This window comes from Rhinatrema bivittatum, chromosome 7 (assembly GCF_901001135.1).
Source record: "Rhinatrema bivittatum chromosome 7, aRhiBiv1.1, whole genome shotgun sequence".
NCBI lineage: Eukaryota > Metazoa > Chordata > Amphibia > Gymnophiona > Rhinatrematidae > Rhinatrema > Rhinatrema bivittatum.
Window position 1 is genome coordinate 108,362,849 of NC_042621.1, and position 26,134 is coordinate 108,388,982.

At 43.3% G+C, this 26,134-nt stretch overlaps 2 protein-coding genes across 4 annotated transcripts in view; one reads left to right on the top strand and one right to left on the bottom strand.

Annotated features, from left to right (window-relative positions):
* The window catches only part of FCSK (fucose kinase), a 151,931-nt gene extending 136,245 nt beyond the window's left edge, over window positions 1-15,686 (top strand). For 2 of the 3 annotated variants that reach the window (XM_029608908.1, XM_029608909.1), the window contains exons 17-24: window positions 1,050-1,216; window positions 4,472-4,699; window positions 9,204-9,347; window positions 9,871-9,990; window positions 10,225-10,412; window positions 12,530-12,629; window positions 12,746-12,969; window positions 15,019-15,686. In XM_029608908.1, the coding sequence (XP_029464768.1) occupies window positions 1,050-1,216; window positions 4,472-4,699; window positions 9,204-9,347; window positions 9,871-9,990; window positions 10,225-10,412; window positions 12,530-12,629; window positions 12,746-12,969; window positions 15,019-15,099 (1,252 nt within the window). In that variant the 3' untranslated portion in view covers window positions 15,100-15,686. Of the gene's footprint in view, window positions 1-1,049; window positions 1,217-4,471; window positions 4,700-9,203; window positions 9,348-9,870; window positions 9,991-10,224; window positions 10,413-12,529; window positions 12,630-12,745; window positions 12,970-15,018 lie in introns of those variants that run through there. The other variant, XM_029608910.1, reaches the window with a different exon arrangement.
* An 8-nt stretch (window positions 15,687-15,694) lies between these two features.
* The window catches only part of COG4 (component of oligomeric golgi complex 4), a 154,353-nt gene continuing 143,913 nt past the window's right edge, over window positions 15,695-26,134 (bottom strand). The window contains exons 18-19 of the mRNA XM_029608911.1: window positions 25,056-25,184; window positions 15,695-17,082 (exon numbers count right to left, since the gene is read on the bottom strand). Of these exons, the coding sequence (XP_029464771.1) occupies window positions 16,948-17,082; window positions 25,056-25,184 (264 nt within the window). The 3' untranslated portion in view covers window positions 15,695-16,947. The remainder of the gene's footprint in view (window positions 17,083-25,055; window positions 25,185-26,134) is intronic.

Below are 26,134 nucleotides of genomic sequence, written 5' to 3' on the forward strand. Positions count from 1 at the left end.
GTGTTCCGGCAAAATTTGCTTCTGATGGATGTTTCAAATAAAATCCCTTCTGGATCTTCTCAACAAGTAATTCTGTTTACAATGAAGTTTTGACTTTAGAATGAAGCATCACCGTTAAAGATAGTCACTGCCCCTTCTATTCTCAGGTGTGATCGCTGCCTGCTAGCGCAGGACTGCCCCCCGCTTCACCTCCCTGCCCCCCGTTACCACTGGGATTCACTATGCCTTGCGGCATTAGTGAATCCAGGCCTAAATGTGCTTTGGAATAATCGTTCTGAGATTAGCCAGACAGTTGTTCGGTTAACGTTAGGCCTACTGTTGGAATAGGGGGAGTAGCTTGGTGGTTAGATCAGTGGGCTGTGAACCAGGGAAAGCAGGGCTCAAATCCCACTGCTGCTCTTTGTAACTTTGGGCAAGTCACTTTACTCTCCATTGCTGCAGGTACAAACCTAGGGCCTGATTCCTCGAGGTATTTTCCTGTAGACACTAAATGGGAAAAAACCCTTAGTGAATCAGGCAGTTCGACTGTAAGCCCTGGGGGCATGGAAATACCAGCAGTAGCTGAAGATAATCCGCTTTGAAGTGCCAAAAAGCTGAATATAAATGAAATAATTAAATAAATTGAGCTGAAAAAAAAAATGGAGACAAGAGGAAATACCAGGCCAAAACACCTCAAGGAAAGAAACAAAAAAAACAACCCAGCCCTATAATCCCTGGTCTGTGAAGGTAAGAGAGTGATGCGGCCTCCCAGTTGACTAGTCAGATGTGATCAATGTCATAAAGTCAGTGGCTCATGACATCCTCAGCACAGTCTGAGTCTACTTTCACTGCCCTCTTGGGCATGAGTGGTTTCCATAACATAATCATGACTTACATTACTTCCTTCTTTAACGGGCATTGGAAACCTTTTTACACTTCATGGCAGTCATAAGATTGATGAGGCACTATTGTTACAAAGACATCAGGTTTGCATTTTGGCTGAGAAGTTGGCCTTGTGGTCTCCAAGCTCATTTCCCCCTCTCGTTTTTGTCTGTTCCTTGGTATTTCAGGCCATCTCTCTTGGTAAGGGCGGCCCGGCACTATGAAGGGGCAGAGCAGATCCTGATCCGCCAGGCTGTGATGTCAGCATGCCACTATGTCACTCTTGGTCAGGTGGAATTTCCTCCCGTGGGCCACTGGGTAGTGGTGGAATGTCCAGCCCGGATTGACATCTCTGGTGAGAGCATCGGGCCTTTAGTTTATTGTTACCAGCAAGTTTTAACAATTACTCATTTTACTTTTCTACCTTCTCTCTTGCCTCCAGTTTATCCCATATCCTTCCAACAGCTGTTGCTGTTCTTCCTACTTACAGAGTGAATGTCTTTCTGGCAAACAGCTGCCACAGCCTCGTGATGAAAATGGCCGAGTGTTAGGGTTATCAGAGTCTAGGAGGACATCCATACTCAATTATTTTGATAAAATACAGAGAATCCCTGGAAGTGGATGAAAAGGCAAGGCAGAAGTTAGGCAGATGGGAAAGGTTTTGAAGGCCATTGGACTGAGGCATCCAAGATCAGGGCAGAGGCTTTTCTTGTGCCTCTCTTCTACATTTTAATTGTTGTAGCTCTTCCCATTCATCTGTAAACCCATAGGAAATGGGATGATGGTTTAAGGAGCTTAGAAATGCACATAACCTTTCCCTCTGCTCTGATAATTCTCCTTCCCTCACATTTTTGCACGCACAATATGAAGCTGAGAACTTTAGCTCTGCCTAACTCCCAAGTCGGAATTTGGCTGCAGGCTTGAGATCCCCAGGCCACTCCAACACCAGGATCTCCTGTGAGGACAAGAGGGCCACATGTCAGCCCATTGTTCTCACATCATCCAGGCTAATGACAACAAGAATGGAGCGGAGGGAGAAAAGAGATGCTTAACGAATCCTTAGTTTTAGTCCCTTCTTCTTGCACTACTGGTCTAGGAGATTCTGGTGTGGAGGAACTGCTGCTTGTGGCGTGGGGAAGGCTGATCAGGGTGACTGGAGGTAAGGGTGCGAAAGAGCTGCACCCCATAACGACTGCAGAGGGGGCAGGGGAGAAGGATGAGTAATGGTTGTAATGTTTTTACTTCTGTATTGATTAGGATTATATTGGCTAGATGGGTGCCAAAATTTCAACCTTTTGTGCGTTGGAGTAGTAGGGGTCAGACAGATACATGCAGATCATTACAAGGCTTCCAAAGGCTTTTGTCTCTGGATCCCTGCAAACACATTGTAGCAGGTTGTCAGGAATATTTTACAAATCACATACAAATTTAAACTCCTAAATCAAATATCCTATTGCTCTAGTACTACTGATTTATGTAGTGTGTACATCCGCATTTACAGGATAGAGCACACCTAAGGCTGGGAATCCTGGAAGAAGGAAACCATCCATTTATTCAGAAACTAAAAACTCCCAATGATGGTGGGGGAAAAGACATGGGAGGCAGGGGCACCATGAACAGAAAGAAGTGATCACTGGCGCAGCATCTGAAATGAATCTGACATATTAGATTCCCTACCAAGATTTTTCTAATGCAAACGTCAGCCAGTCAGGTGTGAGATTGGAATCGTCTGGTCTGAAAATCAACCAATCAGATGTGCTACATTAAAGTTGGCCATTAATGCAGGTCGAGATACTGATTTAATGAGGGCATTATTGCCTATTTTAATGCCCGAGGCACAAAACGCTTAAAGTCTTTAGTACATTGGTTAACAGCATATTTTTATCATGATTGGCAATGTGTGTTTGTTACCAGTGGCAGTATTGTAATGCCAGACCCGATGTCCTGCCTTTGATACCCCTCCTCCCCTGAGTGATAAAAGCACCAGTCCTTCTCCTACCTATCCAAGCCTGGTCATCCTCTCCTGCTATATTCTCATGTAGATATTCAGATGATGTGGGGGATAGAGGGATCAGTTTTATCATTTGAAAGCAGGGTGGGCAGGATGTTTTCACCATTCTAGGGTTGAGATAACAGGATAGGCACGCATCACGGCAGCTGTATCATTCTGCTGAGATGGCCATTCAAACTTAACTACAGCTTAAGAGGTGTAATAAAGTTTGCGAGGTCCCAGAGGGGTAATGCAGATCACATTAATGCATTAACTGGCATTAATTATCAAGACTTGTTTCGCAAACATTTGCATATTTGAATAATTTTTGTGTTAGGATTGTATTAAATTCCTGTTAATGCCCTTAAGTGTGTTAAATATCACAAGTGTTGACACTTAAAGCAGTAGACTTCATTATTTTTCAAGCATGTGCTGCTTTGGCTAAAACTCTTCAGTGTGAGAGAACAGTCACTGTTCAAAGTGAATGGCACCCTGTGCAAGAGGGGTATAGCCCTCCCGTAATGCAATTGGCCTGGAATGGGTGGTTTCCCTTTGATCATGGGTTGGGTTGGCTTTTCAGGCACTCCGAGAGCATACTTGTGTAACTAAAAAGGTTGGTTCCTCTGTACTGCCTCTCTCCCTCCCCCCCCCCAGCTCTTCTTTCGCGCATACTTTCCAGTCTCAACCCCAATCCTCAGCCCGATTCAGTAAAGTCCGCGGGAGAGCGGATGAACGCCCACTCTCCCGACACACGCACCGGCCCCTTGCCAGTGCGCGCAATTCAGTATTCAAATGAGGTGGTGAGGTAGAAACGGGGAAAAGGAGGCGCTAGGGACACTAGCGCATCCCTAGCGCCTCCTTTTAGCCCAGAGCGGCAGCTGTCGGGGGGTTTGACAGCTGACGCTCAATTTTGGCGGCGTCGGTTCTCGAGCCCACTGACAGCCACGGGCTCGGAAACCAGACGCCGGCAAAATTGAGCGTCCGGTTTTCGGCCTGACAGCTGCGGGCCAAATTCAAATTTTTTATTTTTTTTTTTACTGTTCGGGACCTCCGACTTAATATCGCCATGATATTAAGTCTGAGGTCGGCGCTAATTTCTGAAAGTAAAATGTGCGGCTTGGCTGCACATTTTACTTTCTGTATCCCGTGCGCATACCTAATAGGGCCATCAATATGCATTTGCATGCTGAGGGCTCTATTAGATGCTGTGGGTTGGACGTGCGTTTTCCTCCCCTTACTGAAAAAGGGGTAAGGGAAAACCCACGTCCAATAGCACTGTACTGTATCGGCCTGTATGTTTGCTAATTCTGCCCTCACCTTTGCTGGAGGCTTGCTGCTGAGCTCCAAAAGAGCTGTCTGGTGAGAACAGTGCAGGAGTCTGTTTATTGTATGGCTCAGCCTCATTTAGAGCTGCACCAGCCCAGAAGAACACAAAGCAGTTGTGCCTGAGGTGGAAACAGCAGCAGGCGTTCAGAGGAGGAGGAGGCAGAACTTGTAGCGGGGGAAAGAGAGTCAGGGAGTTGCACTTCAGGTTGATGGGAGCCACCGCTGGCTCCCGGGCCTTACACTGAAGAACATTGCTATAAAACGTAGACCCTTAAGTAGCTGCTTGTTTTCCAGGTGGATGGAGTGACACCCCCCCCATCACATATGAGCATGGTGGTGCCGTGGTGAATATTGCTATCTTGGTGGATGGGCAGCGGCCCATTGGGGCACGGGCCCGACGTATTCCTGAGCAGAAGCTGAGGCTTGTCAGCGCCAGCGGGATCCGCGGTAGGGAGGTGGTGACAGAGGTGCTGTGCCAGAGCCTGGAGGACATGCGGGATTACTGCCAGCCTCATGCACCAGGTGAGATCCTGACATTCAGGCCTCAGGGAGGACAGGTAGAGGAAATACTCAACATTGCAGCTGGTTAGGGTACAGATTCAGGCCCATGTTAAACTTGTATTATCAATTTTCACTTTGGTTTAAGTTAAATTTCATGGGTAGAGATAAGTTGCTTTAAAAAATATCTCAAAATACATCATACACTGCATCTGCTAGATGAATTTGTATTTACTTATTTCAGCAGGTATAATGGTGTCATAAATCAGGGTACTGTACAATGTAGAAGGCTGTGGTGAATTTCTTTTCTGAAATGCTGGGAATAAAGGGGTACCTGATCAGGAAGCCAGTGAGTTATCCAAGGGCACAGAGATTGTCAAAGCCAGAAGTAGGACTTGAAATTATGGTTCTTGGCTTCCAACCTACAACCTTTAACTTCTAGCTAGGGTCCTTATTTTTCAATTTAAACCGATTTTCACCCATGAATTCCCACATTTTTCCAAAATTGACAATTGGTTTAAACCGATTTCCCTGTCTCTACCCAGATCAGTCCAAAATCCTTGGTTTTTAAAGAGGAGGTGATTAAGGAAGAAATTATATCCTGAGGATGTTATTTCTACCCTGTTGCAGGCTCAAAAGACTTCCACATCCTTGGCGTAGGTAGGGTTTGGAAGATCTTTTGAGTCTTGGTGTACAGAACAAGGGGTTGATCCTCTGCAAGCATCGGTGGTGCAGATTCTGGCTTCTTTGCAGAGAGGGCTGACGAAAGGTTGTCCTTCAGCTCCCTGAGAGTGCAGGTGTCAGCCCTGGGCTATTTGAGGCAAGGTTCATGGAACAACCCTAACTGCACATCTGAATGTGGAACGTTTCCTCTGAGGGGTGAAGCATTTGCGTCCCCCTGTTCGGAAGGTGTGCCCTTCTTGGAGCCTTAACTTGATCCTCAGGGACGTGTGTGGTGCCATTTGAGCCTCTTAAAAGGGCCACCATAAAAGATCTCACTTTGAAGGTGATTTTCCTGGTGGCGATTTGTTCAGCTAGAAGGGTATCAGAACGTCAAGCCTTGTCATGGAGGGAACCTTTTTTTGCGGATTTCGGAGTCTCTTTGTGGACTGTTCCGTCTTTTCTGCCAAAGGTAGTTTTGGTGTTCCACTTAAGCCAGTCAACGGAGCTTCTGACTTTCCCAAATCTGGAGGTTGGTGTGCCTCAAGAAAAAGAATGAAATCGTTTGGATGTCAGACAGGCGTTGTTTATGGTATCTAGAGGTCACTAACAGTTTCAGATTGTCGAATCACCTTTTTGTGATAAGGAGTGGTGCAAAAAAAGGGGCAGAAGGCATCCAAGGCCACGATTGCGCATTGGTGGAAGGAGGCCATTGATTTCACATACATCTGTCGCAGTCATCCTATCCCAGAGGGGTTAAGGGGACATTCTACCCGGGTCCCAGGTGGCCTCCTGGGCAGAATGCCAGCTAGTTTCGCCGTAAGAGATTTGCGGGGCGGCTGCGTGGAAGTCTTTGCATACCTTTGCCAGACACTATCGGTTGGAGGTTTCGGTTAACGCGTACTTCGAGCGGGACTCTCTCAGTCCCACCCCAGTTAGGGAAGCTTTGGTACATCCCAGGAGTTTGGACTGATCTGGGTACGTACAGGGAAAGGAAATTTTTGGTTCTTACCTGCTAATTTTCGTTCCTGTAGAACCACAGGTCAGTCCAGTGTCCCGCTCACTGGGGGAGAAATTTGGAGAGTCCGCTTGATCTGTTATTGTAAAGATTCTGAAGAATGGCACAGGTTTCTTGTTAGTCCTTACAATTAAAGTTCTAAAATTGGATAGAGTTATCCGTTATAAGTTTTCCTCTTTCCTCTGCTAGGTTAGGGGATATTTACTTAATCAGTTTATTAAAAGTTTTGCTGTTTTAGCTTGGGTACTTAGTAATACTGAGGGACTGCAGGTGGCACACCAGGTTATGTGGCGGTGGCTGCAAAACTTTCTCTGTCTTCATCTGCTAGAAGAGAGGCAAAAAGATATCCTTTCTTCCTTAAATTGCCTCCTCTCAAAAGCCAAGGAATTTGAACTGATTTGTGGTACTACAGGAATGAAAATTAGCAGGTAAGAACCAATTTTCCTTTTCACCCTAATTTTAGACTGATTGAAGAGCAGCTTCAGAGCTGTGGCTGCAGCATCTCAAGGCCTTCAGCAACTGTCGAAAGCCAGTGCGGGCAAAAACATCTGCAGCGTTTCAAAGGCCCACCCTACCCCAGCAAAAATGCTCACCTTCCAGTGCCACTGATGTGCTGTTTCAAGTCCCACCAAAGCAGCAAACTGCCTGCTGCTTGGTACCACCAATGCAGCATTTGAAGTGGGCCATGACCAGCAGAAGCTCTTTGCAGTGGGGTCCCTGATCCCAAATCAGAAGTGCAGAGCATGGGAGCCTCAGCAAGCTGCTGCCAAAGGAGAGAGGAGAAGCCTGGAGCCACTGCGAGCAAGGAGAAATGCTGTTGGGTGGGGGTGGGGGGGGATTCTCATTGGATGTGCAGGGAGAGAAAGGGACATGCTAGGCAGGAGATGGGGATAGAGATAGAGATGTTGCTAGTGGGAGATTAAGAACATAAGAACATGCCATACTGGGTCAGACCAAGGGTCCATCAAGCCCAGCATCCTGTTTCCAACAGTGGCCAATCCAGGCCATAAGAACCTGGCAAGTACCCAAAAACTAAGTCTATTTCATGTTACCGTTGCTAATGGCAGTGGCTATTCTCTAAGTGAACTTAATTAACATCTCTCCCTCGAGCAGGGGTAGGCTATCTTTTTGAAGTGGAGTGCCAAGGTTTAAATCGGGGGTAGGTAACTCTGGTCCTTGAGTGCCACAAGCCGATTGGCACCCTGATTCGCCAGATTCTTTTAATACAGTTCTTGAATATTACTTTTAATTAACATTAATTTTCAGTCAAAATATTCAAGAGTTGTGTAAAAATGATTGAAACTGATATTTTTTTCCTCACGTAAAAACATTTTTAAAAGGAGCAGAGCAAAATATTTCTTGCTTCCTCCACGTTCCTCGCCACTAGGAAAATAGAACAAGTCAGCCTGCAGATTACCTCACCTCGGTCACACATGCACAACCTCACCAAACACAGAACAAAGAGACTATAAAGTACACATAGAAATGTGCAGACAAAAACTGACCTGGAAACTGCAATAAGCCAGGCTCCAGATGCAGTTCAGCAATGGAAAAAACATTCATTCCTCACAAAACAAACAAAATTAAGAAATATAAAACATCAATCATAGTAGTAAAACCAAACCAATTAAAACAAGAAATATTTGTAAGCAGAAGACAAATAGAATGACATCCAATATTGGAAATTTTTAAAAAGTGTGAATTTTTAAACACCAATAAAATATTTAATAATTAAAACTAATAAGGATTAAAAATCCTCTGTTTTCCATACCTGGGAACTCTGATTTCTAGTCACCCTGAGTGGGGTGGGAAGGGGGACACACAAACTTTCTCCTCTCCCCCCACATGCATGTTCTCACACACACACATATGCGCTATCCTGCATGCTCTCGCCCACATGCGCTCTCTCCCACACACGTGCTCTCACATATATATATGAGAAAGAAAACGTGTGAGAGCATGTAGAAGAGAGACCATGTGCGTATGCGAGAGTATGCATGTCAGAACATATGCGTGTGTGAGAACATGTCGGAGCAAAGGCTCGTTATGTGTGTGTATGAGAACATGCATATATGTGAGGGGAAGAGAACATGTGGGAGGGAGAGGAGAAAGTTTGTGTGCCTCCTTCTAGAGGTGTGCATCCATTTTCCACGTTTCCCTCTTCTGGCTGATCTTCCTTAATAGGAGTTCCACAAATAAAAGCGCTGGCTGCAGCTGATCTTAAGTGATATAGACAGTTAGACACCTCAAGCAGCACTGGCCTGCGCAATTCTTGGACCTGCAACCAACCTTCCTCCATGTGCTGTGGACTCCTCAGGCAGCTTCAGTCTGCAGCCTCACTCCAGTACTCCTAACCCCTCTCGCCTATCAGCAGTGATTGAGATGCTTTCTGTGATTAGCCTCTCATATTAAGGCTCCCATCTGGCTCCTTCTGATTGGCTCCCACTACCTGCCTCCTTTTTATTAGCCCCATAATGCTGCTACTGCAGCATTTAAGCCTTTGGCCAGGGCTGGAACCTAGACAGTAGAGGGTATGAGAGAGGGTGGCAGCAGCTTCACAGTATCTGGGGCTGCCAGCTGTATGTCTGTAGCAGTAGCATAGGCAGCGGTGGGAAGCATGGCTGCTGCTGTGCCTGTAAAAATGATCGTCTGCCATAGATTGCTGACCCCACCTATAGGCTCTTTTTAGTGTAATTGACCACCAAGCATGTGATGTTATTTGTGACATTTCTTTTACTAATATGGCAGCTCCATAACCTGAATGTCTTTGATTCCCTCCCCCCGCCCCCCCCCAGTCACAAACTTTGGATATCTTGATGTCTCCATGTGTTTCTTTTTCTTCCATTTCAGGGGCACTACTGAAAGCTGCTTTTATCTGTTCTCAGATAATAAGTTACCCTTCTGAGAAACCCTTGCAGGCCCAGCTGCTTGAAAACTTCAGAGGAGGATTTGAGCTGCATACATGGTCTAACCTACCCCATGGGTCTGGCTTGGGTGCGTATGAAGGTGTTTTCATTACTAAATGATGAGAGATAAAGACGAAAATGGCCCATTCCAATATGCCCAGTTGGGATTCATCCTTTTTCAGTAGATGTGCATATTCAATTCCCAAGTGCAACCCAACACCAACTCCCCTCTTGTCTTCCTTGCCTCTTCTCATATCTGTCCCAAGCAAGGCCAAAATCCATCTTCATGCTTTGCTGCAGCCCTGCTGCAATCCTGCTGTTGCTGTTTAGAGTTATAACCACCACTCTGGGCAGGTTATCCCCATGCGTTTTTGGAGCCCTTGTGGCAGTCATACCACTGCTGTTTTGTGTGGTAATGGCTACTCCGTGCAGTTACCCGCATGTGCTTGGTTTCCATCCTTTTGACACTATGTATGCTTGATGCTCATCCCATACTTTTTTGAATTCCCTTACCTGCTTTTGTCTTCACCTCCTTAGGAAGGGCACTCTGTTCCTATCTATCATACTGTGGGTGTGTGAACCCCTGTTTACTTTGTATTTACATGTTCCAGGTACTAGCAGCATCTTGGCAGGTGCAGTGATGGCAGCACTGTATCGGGTAGCAGGCAAATCGTGTGGCACAGAGTCACTCATACATGCAGTCCTGCACCTGGAGCAAGTGCTCACCACAGGTAAAGAGAACCAAGGAGAGATGCTCAACATAGGCAAGGTCAGGAAGAAACAGGTTCTCACCCCAGGTAAAGGAGAACTAGGACAGTCAGAGTCAGGAGAGAGAAACAGAGAAGTGTGGGTGATGGGAGCTGTGACTGACATATGTAGGGTGGTTTTTCAGGTTACAGGGACAGTGCATGCCAAATGAGATGGGAGAGGTCTTAGTACTTACAAAACTGGTTCTTTTCTGGCAGGAGGTGGATGGCAGGACCAGGTGGGTGGGCTCATTCCAGGCATCAAGATCGGGCGCTCACTGGCCCACCTGCCACTGAAAGTAGAAGTGGAGGAAGTCTCTGTTCCCGAAGGCTTCATTCAGACTCTGAATGAGCATCTTCTCCTGGTGTACACAGGCAAAACGAGGCTGGCGCGAAATTTGCTGCAGGTGAGGTCAAAGCTCTTCAATATTAGCATGAAAAAGTACAAAAGCTACTGCTGGTGAAGTCAGAAAAGTCTCCAGCATTAGCATAAGAAGGTGCATGGTCTCCCGCACCAGCAGCTCCCCTCTGTCCTATTTCAGGAAGCTGCTGTTTTCCTGAAGCTGTGTCGTTTTTTCTCCTGGCTGCTGCAGTTTCTAAACTACCCTGATAATTTCCCCACTGCATTTGTTAAAGGGTAGGAGGAACTTGCACTGTACGTACTACTTTTTAGCAGTTTTTAAAACATCTAAAAGCGCTTATGCAGAGGTTCAGTTGTTTTATCTGTCCGTGGGTATGTTAATATCTGTTAGAGTAGGCCAATCAGGCTCAAACTTCATGTGACAGTCAACTCTGGTCCTATTGAAATCCATCACAACCTGGACAGTGGCAATCGCCAAATCTAAAAAGCTTTGCCAAAAGGTTGTTGTTGATGCTTCTCTTTCCCTGGGAGGTGTTAAAGACAACTGTGAAAGGTGGAGAAGTACTACAGCTTTATTCACATGCGGGGGGGTATTGGCCCTTAACAAGCAGTGCCTCAAATGTTTAATAGAACAGAGGTGACGAGTGGTCCGCCAAGATTTTATCAATTCACTGGAGCATCCGTCTGGGCCTAGGGCCTTTAAGGCTTTGGTGGAACGGATACTGAAAACCTCTTCTTCAGGGCTAAGGGGTCTGTTCAGTCTTTGCAGTTGGCAATCCGTAAAGAAGCACAAAGGTCATTTCCTAAAAAATTCTTGGCACTTACCCCTGTCAAACCCCTCGCACGTGTAGAGTAGCACAGTAGTGTTCAAAGGCAGTCAATAGGGACCGAGCAGTCCTTTCTGGACTCTTTATATGGGATATGTACCTAAGCCTAGCAGAAGATTTAATCAGGGAAGATATGAGCTTCCCTGTTTTGTCACTGTGCTGCTACAACAACTGAAAGCTGTAATAAAAAATGCTCTTTTTGGCCCTTTGGTGTAATAAAGTATTCCATGCCACCTGTACTGAAAGATATGCTTTCTTATTAGCAGCTGAAGTAGCGCTGGCTAAAAGAGCCTTCAACCTTTTCAAACAGGACCCCGAGGCTATGATACGTTTAAGTCTCTACGTTGTTTGACTGAATACTTTTTTTATAGCATTCAGTTCAAGAAAACATCCACATCCAAGACTATTATAATAATAAAATAAATTAAAATCAGGATGCCCTTGGGTTGTGTTAAATATGACCAGCAATATCTAATGAACTATGCCCACTTTCTAAAATAATATAGTAGAAAAACTGTGTATTCTTACATTGTTTTGAACATAAGCAATGTGTGGTCTCGTGATTGGATGTTTTCCATATTTATAAAAAGTGCCACTACTCTTAGAAATCTGTTGGCACCCTCAACATGGTGACATCTGTATGATCTTCCCTAGATGATGGCACAAGTAAAGAAAATAAAGAGTAAAACAAAGCCAAGGTGAAGAGCACAAGAAATATCGAACAAAATACACATAATTCAGGAATGGCAGTAAGAGAGAAAAAAAAGTCTGCAGCAGCAAAGTGAGCACAGCCTCCTGCCCCCGAAGTCCTATCCCAGGGTTCTAGCACTAAATTAAGAAACCGGCCCTCACCCCACCCCGAGACTGCTCTAGCAACCAGGCCCACAAGTCTGCATGGACTTGTGTAACTGTTTATATAACTCCATGCAGAGGAGTAGGCTGTAACGGGCTGAGAACCAGGATTCAAATCCCACTTCCCCCACTGCCAAAAATGTTATTTAAAATGTATGAAAATAGGAAAAACAGAAGAAAGTCTCTGTTTGGGATGGGGTGTGTGTGTGTTTTAGTTTAGGGCTAGGACCCTGGGATGGTACTTTCAGTGGCAGGAATCTGTGCTCACTTTTCTCAGTTACCGTCTTCTAACCCGCAAGAACTCTTTTGGGCAAAGGGCCTACAGCCATTTTCTTTGTTCCCCTGTGATCAGGACAAAAAAGAGTAATAAAGGAGAAAGTCTCTGCTACGGTGCTGGACAGCTGTGCTCCTTGGAGCTAGAAAAGAGACAGACAGGCAGGCAGGCTGAAGGGCCTCATGATGAGACATCCTTTTACCATTGCAGGATGTCCTGCGGAACTGGTATGCCAGGCTGCCTGCCATCGTCCAAAATGCCGATGCCCTGGTGAGCAATGCTGAGGAGTGTGCTTGTGCCTTCAGCCAAGGTGAAGTCCCAACCGAGTGACTGTCAGTTTACTTAACCACCCCAGATCCTGCCTATACCCTTGTCCCGTTCCGGCTTCTCTGTCTGTAACCTGTCCATACATTTCTCCCATTCCAGGTGACCTGCTTAAAGTCGGGGAATGCCTGAGTCGCTACTGGCAGCAGAAGAAGAACATGGCCCCGGGCTGTGAGCCACTGGCAGTGCGGTGTATGATGGATGCGTTACAGCCCCACACATACGGTCAGAGTTTGGCTGGGGCAGGAGGCGGAGGATTCCTCTATCTCTTAACCAAACAGCCCAGGCAGAGGGAAACCCTTGAGAAAGTTCTGGCAAACACACAGGTGAGAGAGACAGGCTTGTGTCATACATGAAGATGGAGCTTGCGCGCTAACTGTATCAACATGCACTAAATGACTATGGAGCCACAGTGTTTACACACCCAGCATCCCATTATGCACATAATTACAAAACCACCTCCATGTGCTATAATTCCAAATGCAGCTGGTTTTAAAGTCACTCTTGGCAGTGGAAGGAAATAAAGTAATCACATTTGGGGCCCAATGTAATTAGGTGCACTGGGCGGTACACACATGCTAGCGAGGGGTTGTGTACAGAACTTTACTACCCAATTTCACAAGGAGTTTTGCATATGTGCAGAAATTAGCACTCATCTATGCAAATCCCACGTTAGAAGGAATTAGCTATTACCCCCTCCCCCAATGCAGAGAGACGCATAGGCTTAGCCCATCTTTTCTTAACACTCCAAATTTAACTCCTGGGTAGAGGTGGAACAAAGTTTGTGTGATCAAAGTTAAGCCCTCTGGGGACAGGAAATACCTCCAGGCCCTGCCTGTAATCTGATCTGAAAGTGCCCGAAAAGCAGAATAGAAATTCAATAAATAAATACTGTATGGGTACAGAGGTTCGGTATTCGGGATTTACGTGCACAAATCCTCTTTTCTGCACATAAATTGGTTTCTGTATTACACTGGGGAACAATTTTTAACATAATTCCTGTTGAGTTCGATTTTTCAGCTGTTTTAGTCTTAAATAGGCATGCTGATTTCAAAACTGCAAGTTTTTTCTCTACAGCCTTAGCCTTAGGCAAGTTTTTTCTCTACAGCCTTGAGCCTGGATTTATCAAAATGCACTAAACATTGCATGCAATAGGAAAAGGGGCGTGTTTTATGGTAATAGGCTGCTTATTGCAAAGCTAAAGGCCGCTGTGTTTGAAGGGTCACAGATTCGGTAGCTCATTAAAGATGAACATTTCATCGGGACAATGTCAGAACTCCCAAAGAATGCTTGGTTGTCATTCAAAAACCTTGTCAAGGACTTTCTTGGAAATACACGAGCACAGAATTACACAGAAATTGTCCAGAAACTCTTGGAGAGCTTCAAAATGCTTCGTTGCAACATGAGCATCAAGGTGCATTTTCTGCATAGCCATCTTGCTGACTTCCCGAAAAACCTTGGTGCAGTCAGTGATGAGCAAGGTGAACGATTCCACCAAGATCTGAAGGTCATGGAGGCATGGTATCAGGGTAGATGGGATGTCCATCTACCCTGATACTATTGTTGGAGCATCAGGCGAGATTGTCCACAGATTGAACACTGCCAGAAAAGCTATAAGCGTAAATGTTTACCTTAATATGTATGTTTGGTAGCAGAACTTTACTACTTGTACACAATTTGACTTACAGTAACAATATATAGTCTTTGTATGAATAAAATAACTAACAGTATATTCAGGTAATTTTTTCTTTTACAAAATTTCATACATTTTGTATGATTTTTTGGGCAAAGGGAAGGTATCATGTACCTTAAAAAGTTGACGTGATAGAGAAAAACTGGGGTCATTTTTGGATTCAGATGTCAAAAGTTAGTCAAAAACAAGTGTCAGATCTAACTCAATGAAAATTGTGTTCCCCAGTGTTATTCGAGTAAGAAACGTTCCTTTTCCAAGTTAAATGTTCATGCAGCCTATTCTAAAAGCTGAATGCATAATTTTAAGCCAGTGCACTTTAACACCTGATGCATTAGCTTACTGCAGTAGGAGTTAAAATATTTTTACTGTTTGCATTAAGAAACCATGCACTTAGTTTCAGAACAGTTTTAACGTAGGTCTTATTACATTGGCCCCTTGGTGAGGGAAAATAACTAAGTACAGAGAGGAGTAAATTAGGGAGCAGAAGCATGATATAGGATTACCAACACATACTACAACAGCAGACAAATCACACAGCAGGGATTTGCATAATATAATGCTGGTCAGCAATGAATCAAACGAGAATCAAATGCTTGTCTTGAGATTATTAGGTGCTTGGAGCTGTTCTATGCTCGTAGATAAGTTTCTGAGGCTTTGACTTCTTTTCATGCCTTTGCTTTAGGGCCTGGGGAAGTTCCATATACACTCCGTGGAAGTGGACACGGCTGGATTCTCTCTTCAGCTGCTGGGAGGTGATGCCTGAGCTTGGAGGTCAATGGAGAGAGTACAGTGAACACTTTCTAACGCTGGCTGTGGTGACATCTTTCTGATTCAGCAATTTACAAGATACTGTCAGAATGTATCGCATTTGGGTGCAGATCACCTAATCATTGTCCTTTCCCTTCCCCTTTAATATCTGCATTAGCACTTTCCACATCGAGATCAAGCTACGGATGAGAAGAGCCGTGCTAGTATTGTAAGGTCATATTAGCCTAGTGCTTCCCTAATATAGTCTGATAGAGTGTTTCCCAATCCTCCCCTGGAGGCACACTTATCTAGTCAGGTTTTCAGGATTGCCACAACAAATATGCATGAGACAGATTTGCATACCCTGTGTTTCCCATGTATGCAAATCTATCTTCTGCATATTTAGTAGGGAGATCCTGAAAATCAGACCCATTTGTGGCTCTTGAAGACTGGAAGTCAGTGCATATATCAGAAAATGTACTTAGACTATATCACAGTTCTGCTTGTATCCATTTTTGGGTCTTGCCTATAAGATACTTTTATAATACGTCATACTTTGATTTGTATTTTCTTAGAAATAAAAGTCTCAAAATTTCTATTTTATTTTTCTCTTGGTGTGAAAATCGTTTATTTTCCCTTCTTACATAAAGCAAGGCTATGTCAATACACAACTTAATGTATGCAATGACAGGACCTGTTTTGGGGATAGTTATGTAACTTTATTAACACAAACACAAGAGATAGCAATAACTGGCCTTATATTTGTTGATCAGTTTTCCTAGATATGCAGGCTAATGTAATTCCTATTTATGCTGGAAAGTAATGCATAGCTGTCTTTAAGCAGGAGCCCCCTATTTCAGACCTTGTTCCACCCTAAAGTCAATTGAAGTGGGCCCTTCTCTATGGCAGGGATCGATGTGGAGCAATTCCCGGGCACAGAAAGCATCTAGCCTTTTGAGGAAGGTCCCCAATGAAAGAGAGTAAAAGACACCTTATGTATTCACTGTTGCACTAGCCTGAGGCCATGGTTTTGTGTTTCTCCTGCTATGGCTCTATTCTCACAGCATGGCCTGTCTACCTGCCTTGTATATACAATCACCGGTACCAAAGAGATAAAGCCTAAGTATACAACAGATATCTAATGGATATCTAACATCATGTTAATGTGGTCAACAGCATCTTAGTACCTATGGCCACCATCTCTAAGCTTTAAATATTAACCTCCAAAATATTATTTCCTAACTGCTTTGGGGAATAATGCTTTTACACAGTTAGGAGGCTTTCCCAGTGCAATAGGCTGTACTACTTCCTAAACCTCCTACAGAGACATCCGGATGGATAAACATCTGGAATATGACAAAAATTTATACAATGCTACTCCCTGCATCCTCCGATACAACCCACTGATGGCATTCTAACAAGAAAGTCATAAATAGATTATTATAATCTTATGGGGCAATCTGCCCAGGCTGTTCATTGCCTTGGGCTCTGAAACCAACCAAAACTCCAGGGAGGACAGTACATCAAAACTCTCAGCTGGAAGTGTTAAAAACCAGAATCCTGGTATCATGAGGTTAATGAGATTGTCCTACAAATCAGCTAATATATACATACAGTGGCTGGTAGGCAGAGGCCAATGACATTTTCTGACAATGTCCTGTACCATAGAAGAGATTTATCTGTCCTGGGATAGTTCAGCTTTCTCCTCCTTTCCCAAATGCCCAGTTTGAGTCTTACTCTTATGTCCACTTAAGGTACACTGAGGGGAGTCTGGAGCCTGACTTTGTATTCCACAGGCCTTTCTGCACCCATTCAAGGCAGAAAACTCCCAGGGTGACTGCCAGCACAGGAATCCATCTGAGAACTACAAGCGAAGCCTCTTGATGTCCTCACTGCGGAAGTCCATTCGAAGTGCAAGAACCTGCCGGACCTCTGCAGGGGTGAGGCGCCAGGTCAGTGGGCCCGAGTTAGGACCCCAGTAATCCAGGATCTCTGTCACCTGCAAGGAGATAAATCAGTCCTGAGTGCACAGGAAGTGTAACAACTTGAACCAACCCTCCAAAATTCCCCTACACATCTTCTAATGTAGGCCTTTCCAAACTTTTAGCAATGCGAGCCCATTTTACCACTCGACAATTCACAAGATTCCAGAAGATGACCAAAACAAATTAGCAGGAGTGAGGTCCCTCTCCAAACCATCACTCCTTCTTACCTTCCCCTCTAAATCTCCACTCCAGCCCTTTTCATGCTGCTTCAGCTGGATCTAGTCATCCCCTTCATTCTCACTCCATCCCCTCGCCCCTCCAATCCTTTTCTCACATCCCCCCCAGCTGATCCAGTCTCATCTTCCAACCTCCTCTTACATCTCCCAGTTGATTTTCTATCCTTCCCCGCTCTCACCCTTGACAGCCCTGGTTCAGAGTCCACTGCTCTAACCACTAGGCTACTCCTAGAGAGGAAGAGTGGAAATCTTCACTGATTCATAGACCCTCAGCCCTCCCTTCCCCCTCATAGCTGGTCCCAAGCTCAGCAATGATGTGGAAGTGGCAGCAGCATTACTAATTAATGTCAGCATGGGCCCTGTGGGTAGAACAAGCTTCATGGGCCCTGCAGTAGCCCCGATCCCTCCTCGTGCAGGGCTTCCTGTTACCCCAGAAAGTCATGCAAGGGCAGTTCCACTGCATGGCCTGTGGGCCCACCCTGACTTCCACTACTAATGCTGCTGCTGCTGCTGGCATCAGAGTGCAGCTGTTTGAGGCACTTGAGACTCTAGCTAATGCTTTTGTGACCTAATTTGGGTTCCAGTTATACAGTCTGGGAAGTCCTGGTCAAGCTTTACTCACACAGATGATTTACTCACCCCCAAGCATGAATTCACTCCCTCCAACCTCTGCAATACTAGAAAGCGCACATTGCTCCTTGACAATCGCTGCAGCGATGCAAAAATATTTAGAAGAACTTGGGTACCAGCCAACTTTCTTTTTTCAAGGAGTAAAAGGAAAATAATATTTTTGCCTATAGTCTTATTCATCATTTTGTTGCTTTTCTTTGCTGCATTTCCTCCAGTGTCCTTCCCTCCCCTCCAGGCTTTCCTTCTTTCAGCCTTCCTGTCCTCACTGGCAAAAATGGCTTGCTTTTCCTTTTCAGGGCAGAGGACTGCAGTGGCGGCCAGGAGCTTCCCCGGGCTGTGGCCATGGTCTCTTTCCCTGGCAGCAGGGGTTGCCCCTAGCCTGCAAAACTGTAAAGGCTGCCCACATTTAGCAAATGGGATTCTTGAGAGCAGACCTGAACTAAACCCACATCTATTGCACCGAGTGAGGGCGCAACACAGTTCTACACACTGCAAGTGATGCCACGCTTGTACAGAATTACATACACTTTAGGACCAACAATAACAGAGTGTATGGGTTAGATATAGCCCTCTGCTCAGAGTGCTGCAAAGACAGGAAACCCTACTCCTAAGGTACAGGCTAGCGAGCCAGACTGGGATTTGAACCTGTGAGCCACAGGCCCTACCCCAGCAGAGCTAGCTCTTCCTTGTTCAAGTGTATATGCACAGACAGACAAATCTGTATATTTAAATAGTAATGGTCTAATGCTAAATATTTGTTATTTCTATGCAAGTTATAAGCATTTACGAGCTGTTTATAGAAGCAGGTGTTAAATGTAAAATAAATGGCTTGCAAAAGTATTCAACCCCCTAAAACGTAGATTTGTGTGGATTACAAATGACACTTACACAGATTGTTCTAGACAGTATGTTTATTGCAAACCAGTATCTCAAAGTAAATTTTTCAAAGCCATAATTCATTATTTCTCTGTATTTTTTGTAAAATAAAATTAAAAATTGAAAAATGCTGCTTGCATAAGTATTCAACCCTTGTGCTGTGGAAGCTCCAAGTTTACCCAGATAAAAGAAACTGCCCTAAGAATTGGCCTCTACTTGTAAATTTTTAAAAGAGATCAGCTTTTCTGGTAAGATCCCCTAATTCCAGTATCATTGGTCAGACTGTGAATCTGAAGGAAAGCTGTGAAAATGAAAACCAAAGAGCATTCTAAGGAAATTAAAGAAAGTTATGGATATGCATAAGCTAGGAAAAGGTTACAAAATAATATCCAAGTGTTTGCATATCTCTGTTGGATCAATTGTGAGGAAATGGAAGCTGCATCACACCACCCAGGCACTGCCTTGACAAGGCCGTCCCTGAAAACTCAGCATCAGGTCAAGGAGGAGACTTGTGAGGGAAGTCAGGGAGGCCAACAATCACTTTGAAGGAGCTACAGAGTTCAGAGGCTGAGACTGGAGTGGAGGTGCATCAGTCAACCATATCAAGAGCTCTGCTTACAACTGGCCTGCATGAGAGGGGGACTAGAAAGAAGCCATTACTGAAGAAAATACACATCAAAGCACATCGGGAGTTTGCCAGAGAGCATCAGAGTTAAAATGTGGGATAAGGTTTTGTGGTCAGATGAGACAAAAATGGAGCTTTTTTGGCCATGATTCAACACTATGTGTGGTGCAAACCTAACCCTACTCATTCCTCAGCAAACACCATCCCAACAGTAAAGTATAGGGATAGCATCATCATGTGGTGGGGATGCTTTTCCTCAGCGGGGACTTGGCATCTTGTTAAAATTGAAGGGCAGATGGATGGTGCAACACACAGGGAGATACTGCAAGACAACCTGCTTCAGTCTGCTAAAAAGGTAAAACTTGGGAGAAAGTTCACCTTTCAGCAGGACAATGATCCCAAGCACAAGGCCAAAGCAGCACAGGAGTAGAAGAACAAAAATGAAAAAAAAAAAAAGAAAAGGTGAATGTTCTACAATGGCCAAGTCAAAGTCCAGATCTCAATCCAATCGAGAATCGGTGGCACCATTTGAAAATTGCAGTCCATAAGAGTCGTCCATCCAACTTTAACCTAGAGCAAGTCTGCCAGGAAGAATGGGCAAAAATCACTCCCAAACAGCGTGCAAAGCTGGTAGAAAAACTTACCCCCCACCCAAAGCTGTTACTGACGCAAGAGGTGGTTCCATAAAGTACTCTCTATTGCTGCCTGCCTGCTTGCCTCGAACTACAAGAGGCTCTCTCTGCTGCTTTTACCGGCCCTACCTGCCTGCTCTTTGCCTCCCAACCGCTGCCTCTTGGCCCGAGTCTTTGCCGTGCCGCTTTCCCTCTTCGCCTGCTGAACACGCCCCTGCACAACATCATCAAGGGCGCCGAGGGGTTCATAAGTGCGAGTGCCGGGTGTCGCGCGCCAAAGGGGCTCCCCCTTTGTGCGGACTTCAGTCTGCTATTTGTAACTCTCTAATTTTGTTTCAGGAATTAGAACCATGGAGAACAATTACAATACTAGTTTGTTATGGACACGGAATCTTCAAAAAAGAGCAAGTCACCAACAAGTACTGCAAGCCTGCACGTCCCAGACCAAAGCAAAATCGTGAGCCAACCTCTATACTAATTGCATCCTCCTGACTTTCCTACTATTTAATGCACAATCAATTATAAAAAAAATCCCAATTATTTCAGTCTTACTTGAGGACCACAAACCTGATTTTATTGCCATTACAGAAACCTGGATAAAGAATACAGACTCAGTATTAATTAACCAGATTGACAATCCGACCTACAGAACTTTTTCTATACCCAGAATAAGGAAAAAAGGAGGAGGGCTAATGTTGATTGCGAAAAAATACCTACAATTAAAACTATTATCAACTAATATCTTTCCTCCCTACGAAATTGCATTATTTGATTCTACCAATTTGCAAATTTGTCTGTTATATTGCCCTCCAGGTCTGCTAGACCACAATTTTTTTCCCTTAATAGAATTTTTTATAGACAATTTATCACTAAACAAACCAACCATATTCCTAGGTGATTTTATCATCCATATAGGCGTTAACCCTTTCACATCTACCTGTGAAACAGTCATTGATTCCCTTCCAACTTTAGGACTTAAACAAATTATTAAAGGCCCAACGCATAAGGCAGGTCACACCCTAGACCTGATCCATCAATATGGACATTTGGATAACTCTAGATATAAAACAGTCTCAAATACCGTGGTCAGACCACTTTCTGATTCACTCCTCTTTGAAATACTTAAATAGGATGGTGCTAAAACAAGATGACCCCTTGAAAATCACCTTCCAACCTCCATATAAACTTGATATCCTTCAAGAAAAACTACAATCTGAATTAGCAAATTTAGATGTCTCAAATAGTGAAAATGCTACAAAGCCATGGTTTGACATCAATAATTCTATTGCAGACACACTTAACCTCATGCTCTCAAAAACCTTAAAAGGTCCCCATCACCATAATCAATGGTATAACCCTGATATTAGAAAGGCCAAACGGAGCAGGGAAAAAAGTGGCGAACACACAAAACCATACCCTATTTAACGACCTACAGAGCACAATTAACCCACTATAAAAGACTCATTAACAAGGCAAAGAAAGAATTATACTCAAATAAAATTCAAAAATTCCAAAACAATCCAAAGACCCTATTTTCCATTGTGCAGAAATTAACCAAATCCACTACTGATCAAAAAAATCCCATTATCAGAAAGCAGATGCAATGAAAGTGCACACTTTTTTAATGATAAAGTCACGAATCTAATTACCAACAATTTCAATAGCAACCCCCAACCCATCAATATGGGAAAAAAAGAAATCTCCTACTGGACCGATTTCGAATTAATTTCTTCTTCTAAAATCCAATCTATAATCAGTAACATGAACCCTGCTAGTCATCCTTTAGATAGCATCCCCACGCATACACTGAAGTCATTGCTTACATGCGCTGCTCTCCAATTAGAAATTGTTAATCTTTCCTTTTACTTCTCTTCTAAAGCCTTGTTGTACATTCCCTGTTGTAATGTAACTTTCGCTCTCAATGTTTTTTACTGGTTTAAATGGTTTACCCCCTAGTTTATTGTAAACTGGTACGATAAGACCTGGTCTTGAGCATCGGTATATGAAAAGAATTTAAATAAATAAATAAATAAATTAAAAATCACAATCACTAACACCATTACAGAAATCGTTAACTTGTCTCTGTCAGAAGGTAATTACTCATATAAGCTAAAATCAGCAGTAATAAACCCTATTTAAAAAAACAAAACAATCTTGACCCATTCTGAACTATCATCCTATTTCTAATTTACCGTTCCTCGCTAAAATTATAGAAAAAGTAGTTCACACACAACTCACTGAACATTTAGAAAAAAAACAATATTTTGTTCCCATCACAATTCGGTTTCCAAAAGCATCTCAACACTGATACTCTCCTTCTCTCCCTCAACGATACAGTTTTAAGAGGCTTCGACAATGGCCAAAGTTACTTGTTGATCTTGCTAGACCTATCAGCCGCCTTCAAACCACGTCATACTTGTTGATCTTGCTACACCTATCAGCCGCCTTCAAACCACGTCATACTTCTTGATCGTCTAACAGAAATTGGGCTCACAGAAAAAACACATCAATGGTTTTCATCTTACCTAGCAAATAGGAACTATCAAGTAAAAATGAACAACTCCCTCTCCGACAAAATTCATCTCAAAACCGGTGTCCCGCAAGGTTCATCACTATCCGCCACATTATTTAACATTTATTTGCTTCCCCTCTGCCATGTACTCGCTGGTCTCGGCTTAACTCATTTTCTCTACGCAGACGACATACAAATATTAATTCTGATTCAAAACACCCTAGCCTCAACTTACAAGAAAACCTCTATGTATCTGTCAATAATCAAACTACTAACTTATGAGACTTATACTTAACATTGACAAAACAGAAATCATACCATTACAGAGAAAAACTAACAATGATCCACCCCCCATTAAAACTTGAAGACCAAGTGTCCGAAATTTCCCCTGTGACAAATGCATGGGACCTGGGTATCATTACTGACAGTGAATTAAACTTCAAAACACACATCCCAGCGAAAATAAAAGACGGATTTCACAAACTACTAATACTCCGATGACTTAAACCCTTCTTAAACAACTGATTTCAGGACCGTACTACAACTACTCATATTCGCCAACATTGATTATTGTAATTCTCTCCTGCTTGGCCTACCTCTTTCTACTCGGCAGCAAAGATTCTAACCAGCACCAAAAAATACGAACATATTACACCTATTTAATATCACTGCATTGGTTTCCAATAAAATCCCGAATAGAATACAAGATTCTTACCATAGTACACAAAATTATATATGAAGAACAGACAGACTGGTTGAACACAGCAATTAAACTTCACATTCCACAACGAAATCTCCGCTCAGCTAACAAAGGTCTACTAATAATCCCCTCAGTTCGATCGGCTCAACTTTCACAAGTGCATGAGCGCGCAATATCACTCGCATGCCCCAAACTATGGAACACACTCCCCTCTGATCTAAGATTACAAATGAATCTCAAAACTTTCAAAAAGGACTTAAAGACTTGGCTCTTCTCAATAGCACATCAAGATGCCTAACAAACTACTCACCCTACTTTTAAATATGCCCTAGAGGCCTCTGCAATCCTAACTTTTTAATTCTGCCTTTTACTGATATTTATGCTCTTGTAACTTCAAAATTTAATGTGCTCTTATTATGAATAACAATTGTACTTTTATATTAAGATTCCTGTTTATTTTTTATTCTAATGTGCAATATTTTAAATATTTAACTTTTTTTTTTAACTAATTACTTAATTTAATGAATGGATATTGATTGATGCACTGCTTTGTCAACCGTTGTGATGGCTATGCCGAATGAAGGTATATAAAAACCAATAAATAAATAAACAAAAATACTAGTCTGAAGGGGTTGAATACTTATGCAAGCAGCATTTTTTAGTTTTTAATTTTATTTTAGAAAAAATGCAGAGAAGTAATGAATGTGGCTTTGAAAATTTACTTTAAGCGCATACTGGTTTGCAATAAACATACTGCTGGAACATTCTGTGGAAGTATCATTTGTAATCCACACATCTGCTGACTTTTTGCGGGGCTGAATACTTTTGCAAGCCCTTGTATATGAACAAACAGGCATTTTCTTTGTTGCTGAGAGAACTAGGGTTATACATCTCTGGTTAAGTAGTTGTTAACAAGCAGTTGATGTTTGTTTCTGGGAACTGGCTATTTCCTTGTAGCCAGTGTCCAAGGCAGCACAGTTTATGCACAACCAGATCAGGGACGGAGGGGGGGAGGGGGGGGTGTTGGTGCATGCTTAACTGTTTGACCCTGCCAGAGAGTGGCTAGTGGTATATATGCGACTCCCAGCGGGGAAGAGTGTAGTTCATAACCAGATGAGCAGATGCTGCCAAATGAAATGTTATGTGCTTCTTGTTGAGTTGAATAAAAGTTGTCTTTATACTGCAGCTCAAGCATGTCCTGACAACTGGATTATCTTGCATATGCATTCTCCAGACTATTTAAACCGTAAAACATCTAACAAAAACCCAAGTCTTTTTTCTCCCTCCCTGAACACTGTTGCCCGTCTCTTAGTTGTGATCAGAATTAATCATGCAATATTCTGCAATAGTCTTTCTATATCCCTTTGCAATTCGTGTTTAGCACCTTGAATAATGGCACCATAAAGAAGGAAAAAAAAAAAAAAAAGGCCACACTTTAAACCCTGTGCTCTTCCAGAAGAAGCTTACAGCTCCTCTAGTCCCAATGTTTAGCACTTCAGAAAAGTGTGTCAAATTTTCGGCGGCGGTGGTGGTGTCACACACACCTTTCATGGTAGTGTTGTATAATATCTCCCATGACACCTAAAAAGAGGGACCTAAAACCTTGTAACCACCATTCCTGATATGCATATGATACACCTATCCAGAAAGCAGAACAACAGATATCTCTTCTGAACCTGCTACTTCCATAATATACCCTTTAAAGCAAGGTGGCAGGTTAGCTAATGCATGGACTCCAAGTAACCATAGGCTCTAAAGAAGCAGAGTGTGCCATACCCTTTCCAGATTGAGGATGGTCGCCATCTGTGAGAGGCGAGCAAATTTGTCACGGATAGTCCAGGTAGTCATAGTGGTGAGGTAAGCAATAAGAGACCTCAGCTCCTTATCAAACTGCAAGCCGCCAAGCTGGAAAACAGCAAGATCTACAACTTAGAAATTGTTAGCACTATTGTAAAACCAGATTCTTTTCCCTTACTCTTCCTGGTATGCTACCCTCATTTTTTTTTTTAGTTTGAAAAATTGAAGCTTTGAAAGAGAATTTTTTAATATAATGTAGAATACCAAACTTTACAAAGAATTATTATAGTAATGCATACATTGCTTAACTGTGAACCATAATGAGACACACATATCATGTAAATACATGTTATCCAATTATAACAAGACCCTCTTTTATACAGGTAATTAGAACAAAGAAAATCAACTATAAAGCAAAGATCCTTACCTGTAACATGTGCTCTCTGTAGACAGAAGAACAAATCAGCCACACAAGGGGTAAAGTCATCTGATGGTGCATAGACAGAAAAGCTCTCTCAGAACTCAGAAAAATCCAGGTTTTAGGGCATGCATGGCCATTCTAACGTAGCCACGAACACATGGGTCTCCTCAGTCTTTATAGCAAGATGAGCTTCAACTCTAAGATGAGGAAGATGGGATTGTGTGGCTGATTTGTCCTGCTGTCTACAGAGAACACGTGTTATATGTGAGCAACTTAGCTATCCTGCTTGTTCATGGAGAAAGCAATCAGCCACACAAGTGGGGATCCCCAAGCTGAGAGATGCATGAAATTGTGTTTTATGCCCTTATGTTGTTAGAGAATCATGCAACCTGTAACCATGCCTGAGGTTGGAGCAAAGCGTTGAAGAAGTCCCAAAACTGCTGTCTTGACATGAAGCATTTTCTAGGCAGTAATGAACAGTACAGGTATGTAGAGAAGAGCAAGTGGCAGGTTTGCCTATATCTTCTAAGGAGGCAGAGCAAAGATGGTCTAACGAAACCGCTGTCACCCTGACTTGATGGGCTTTTACTTTACTTTTGAAGAAGCTGTCCTGGCTGATTATAACAGGAAGAAATAC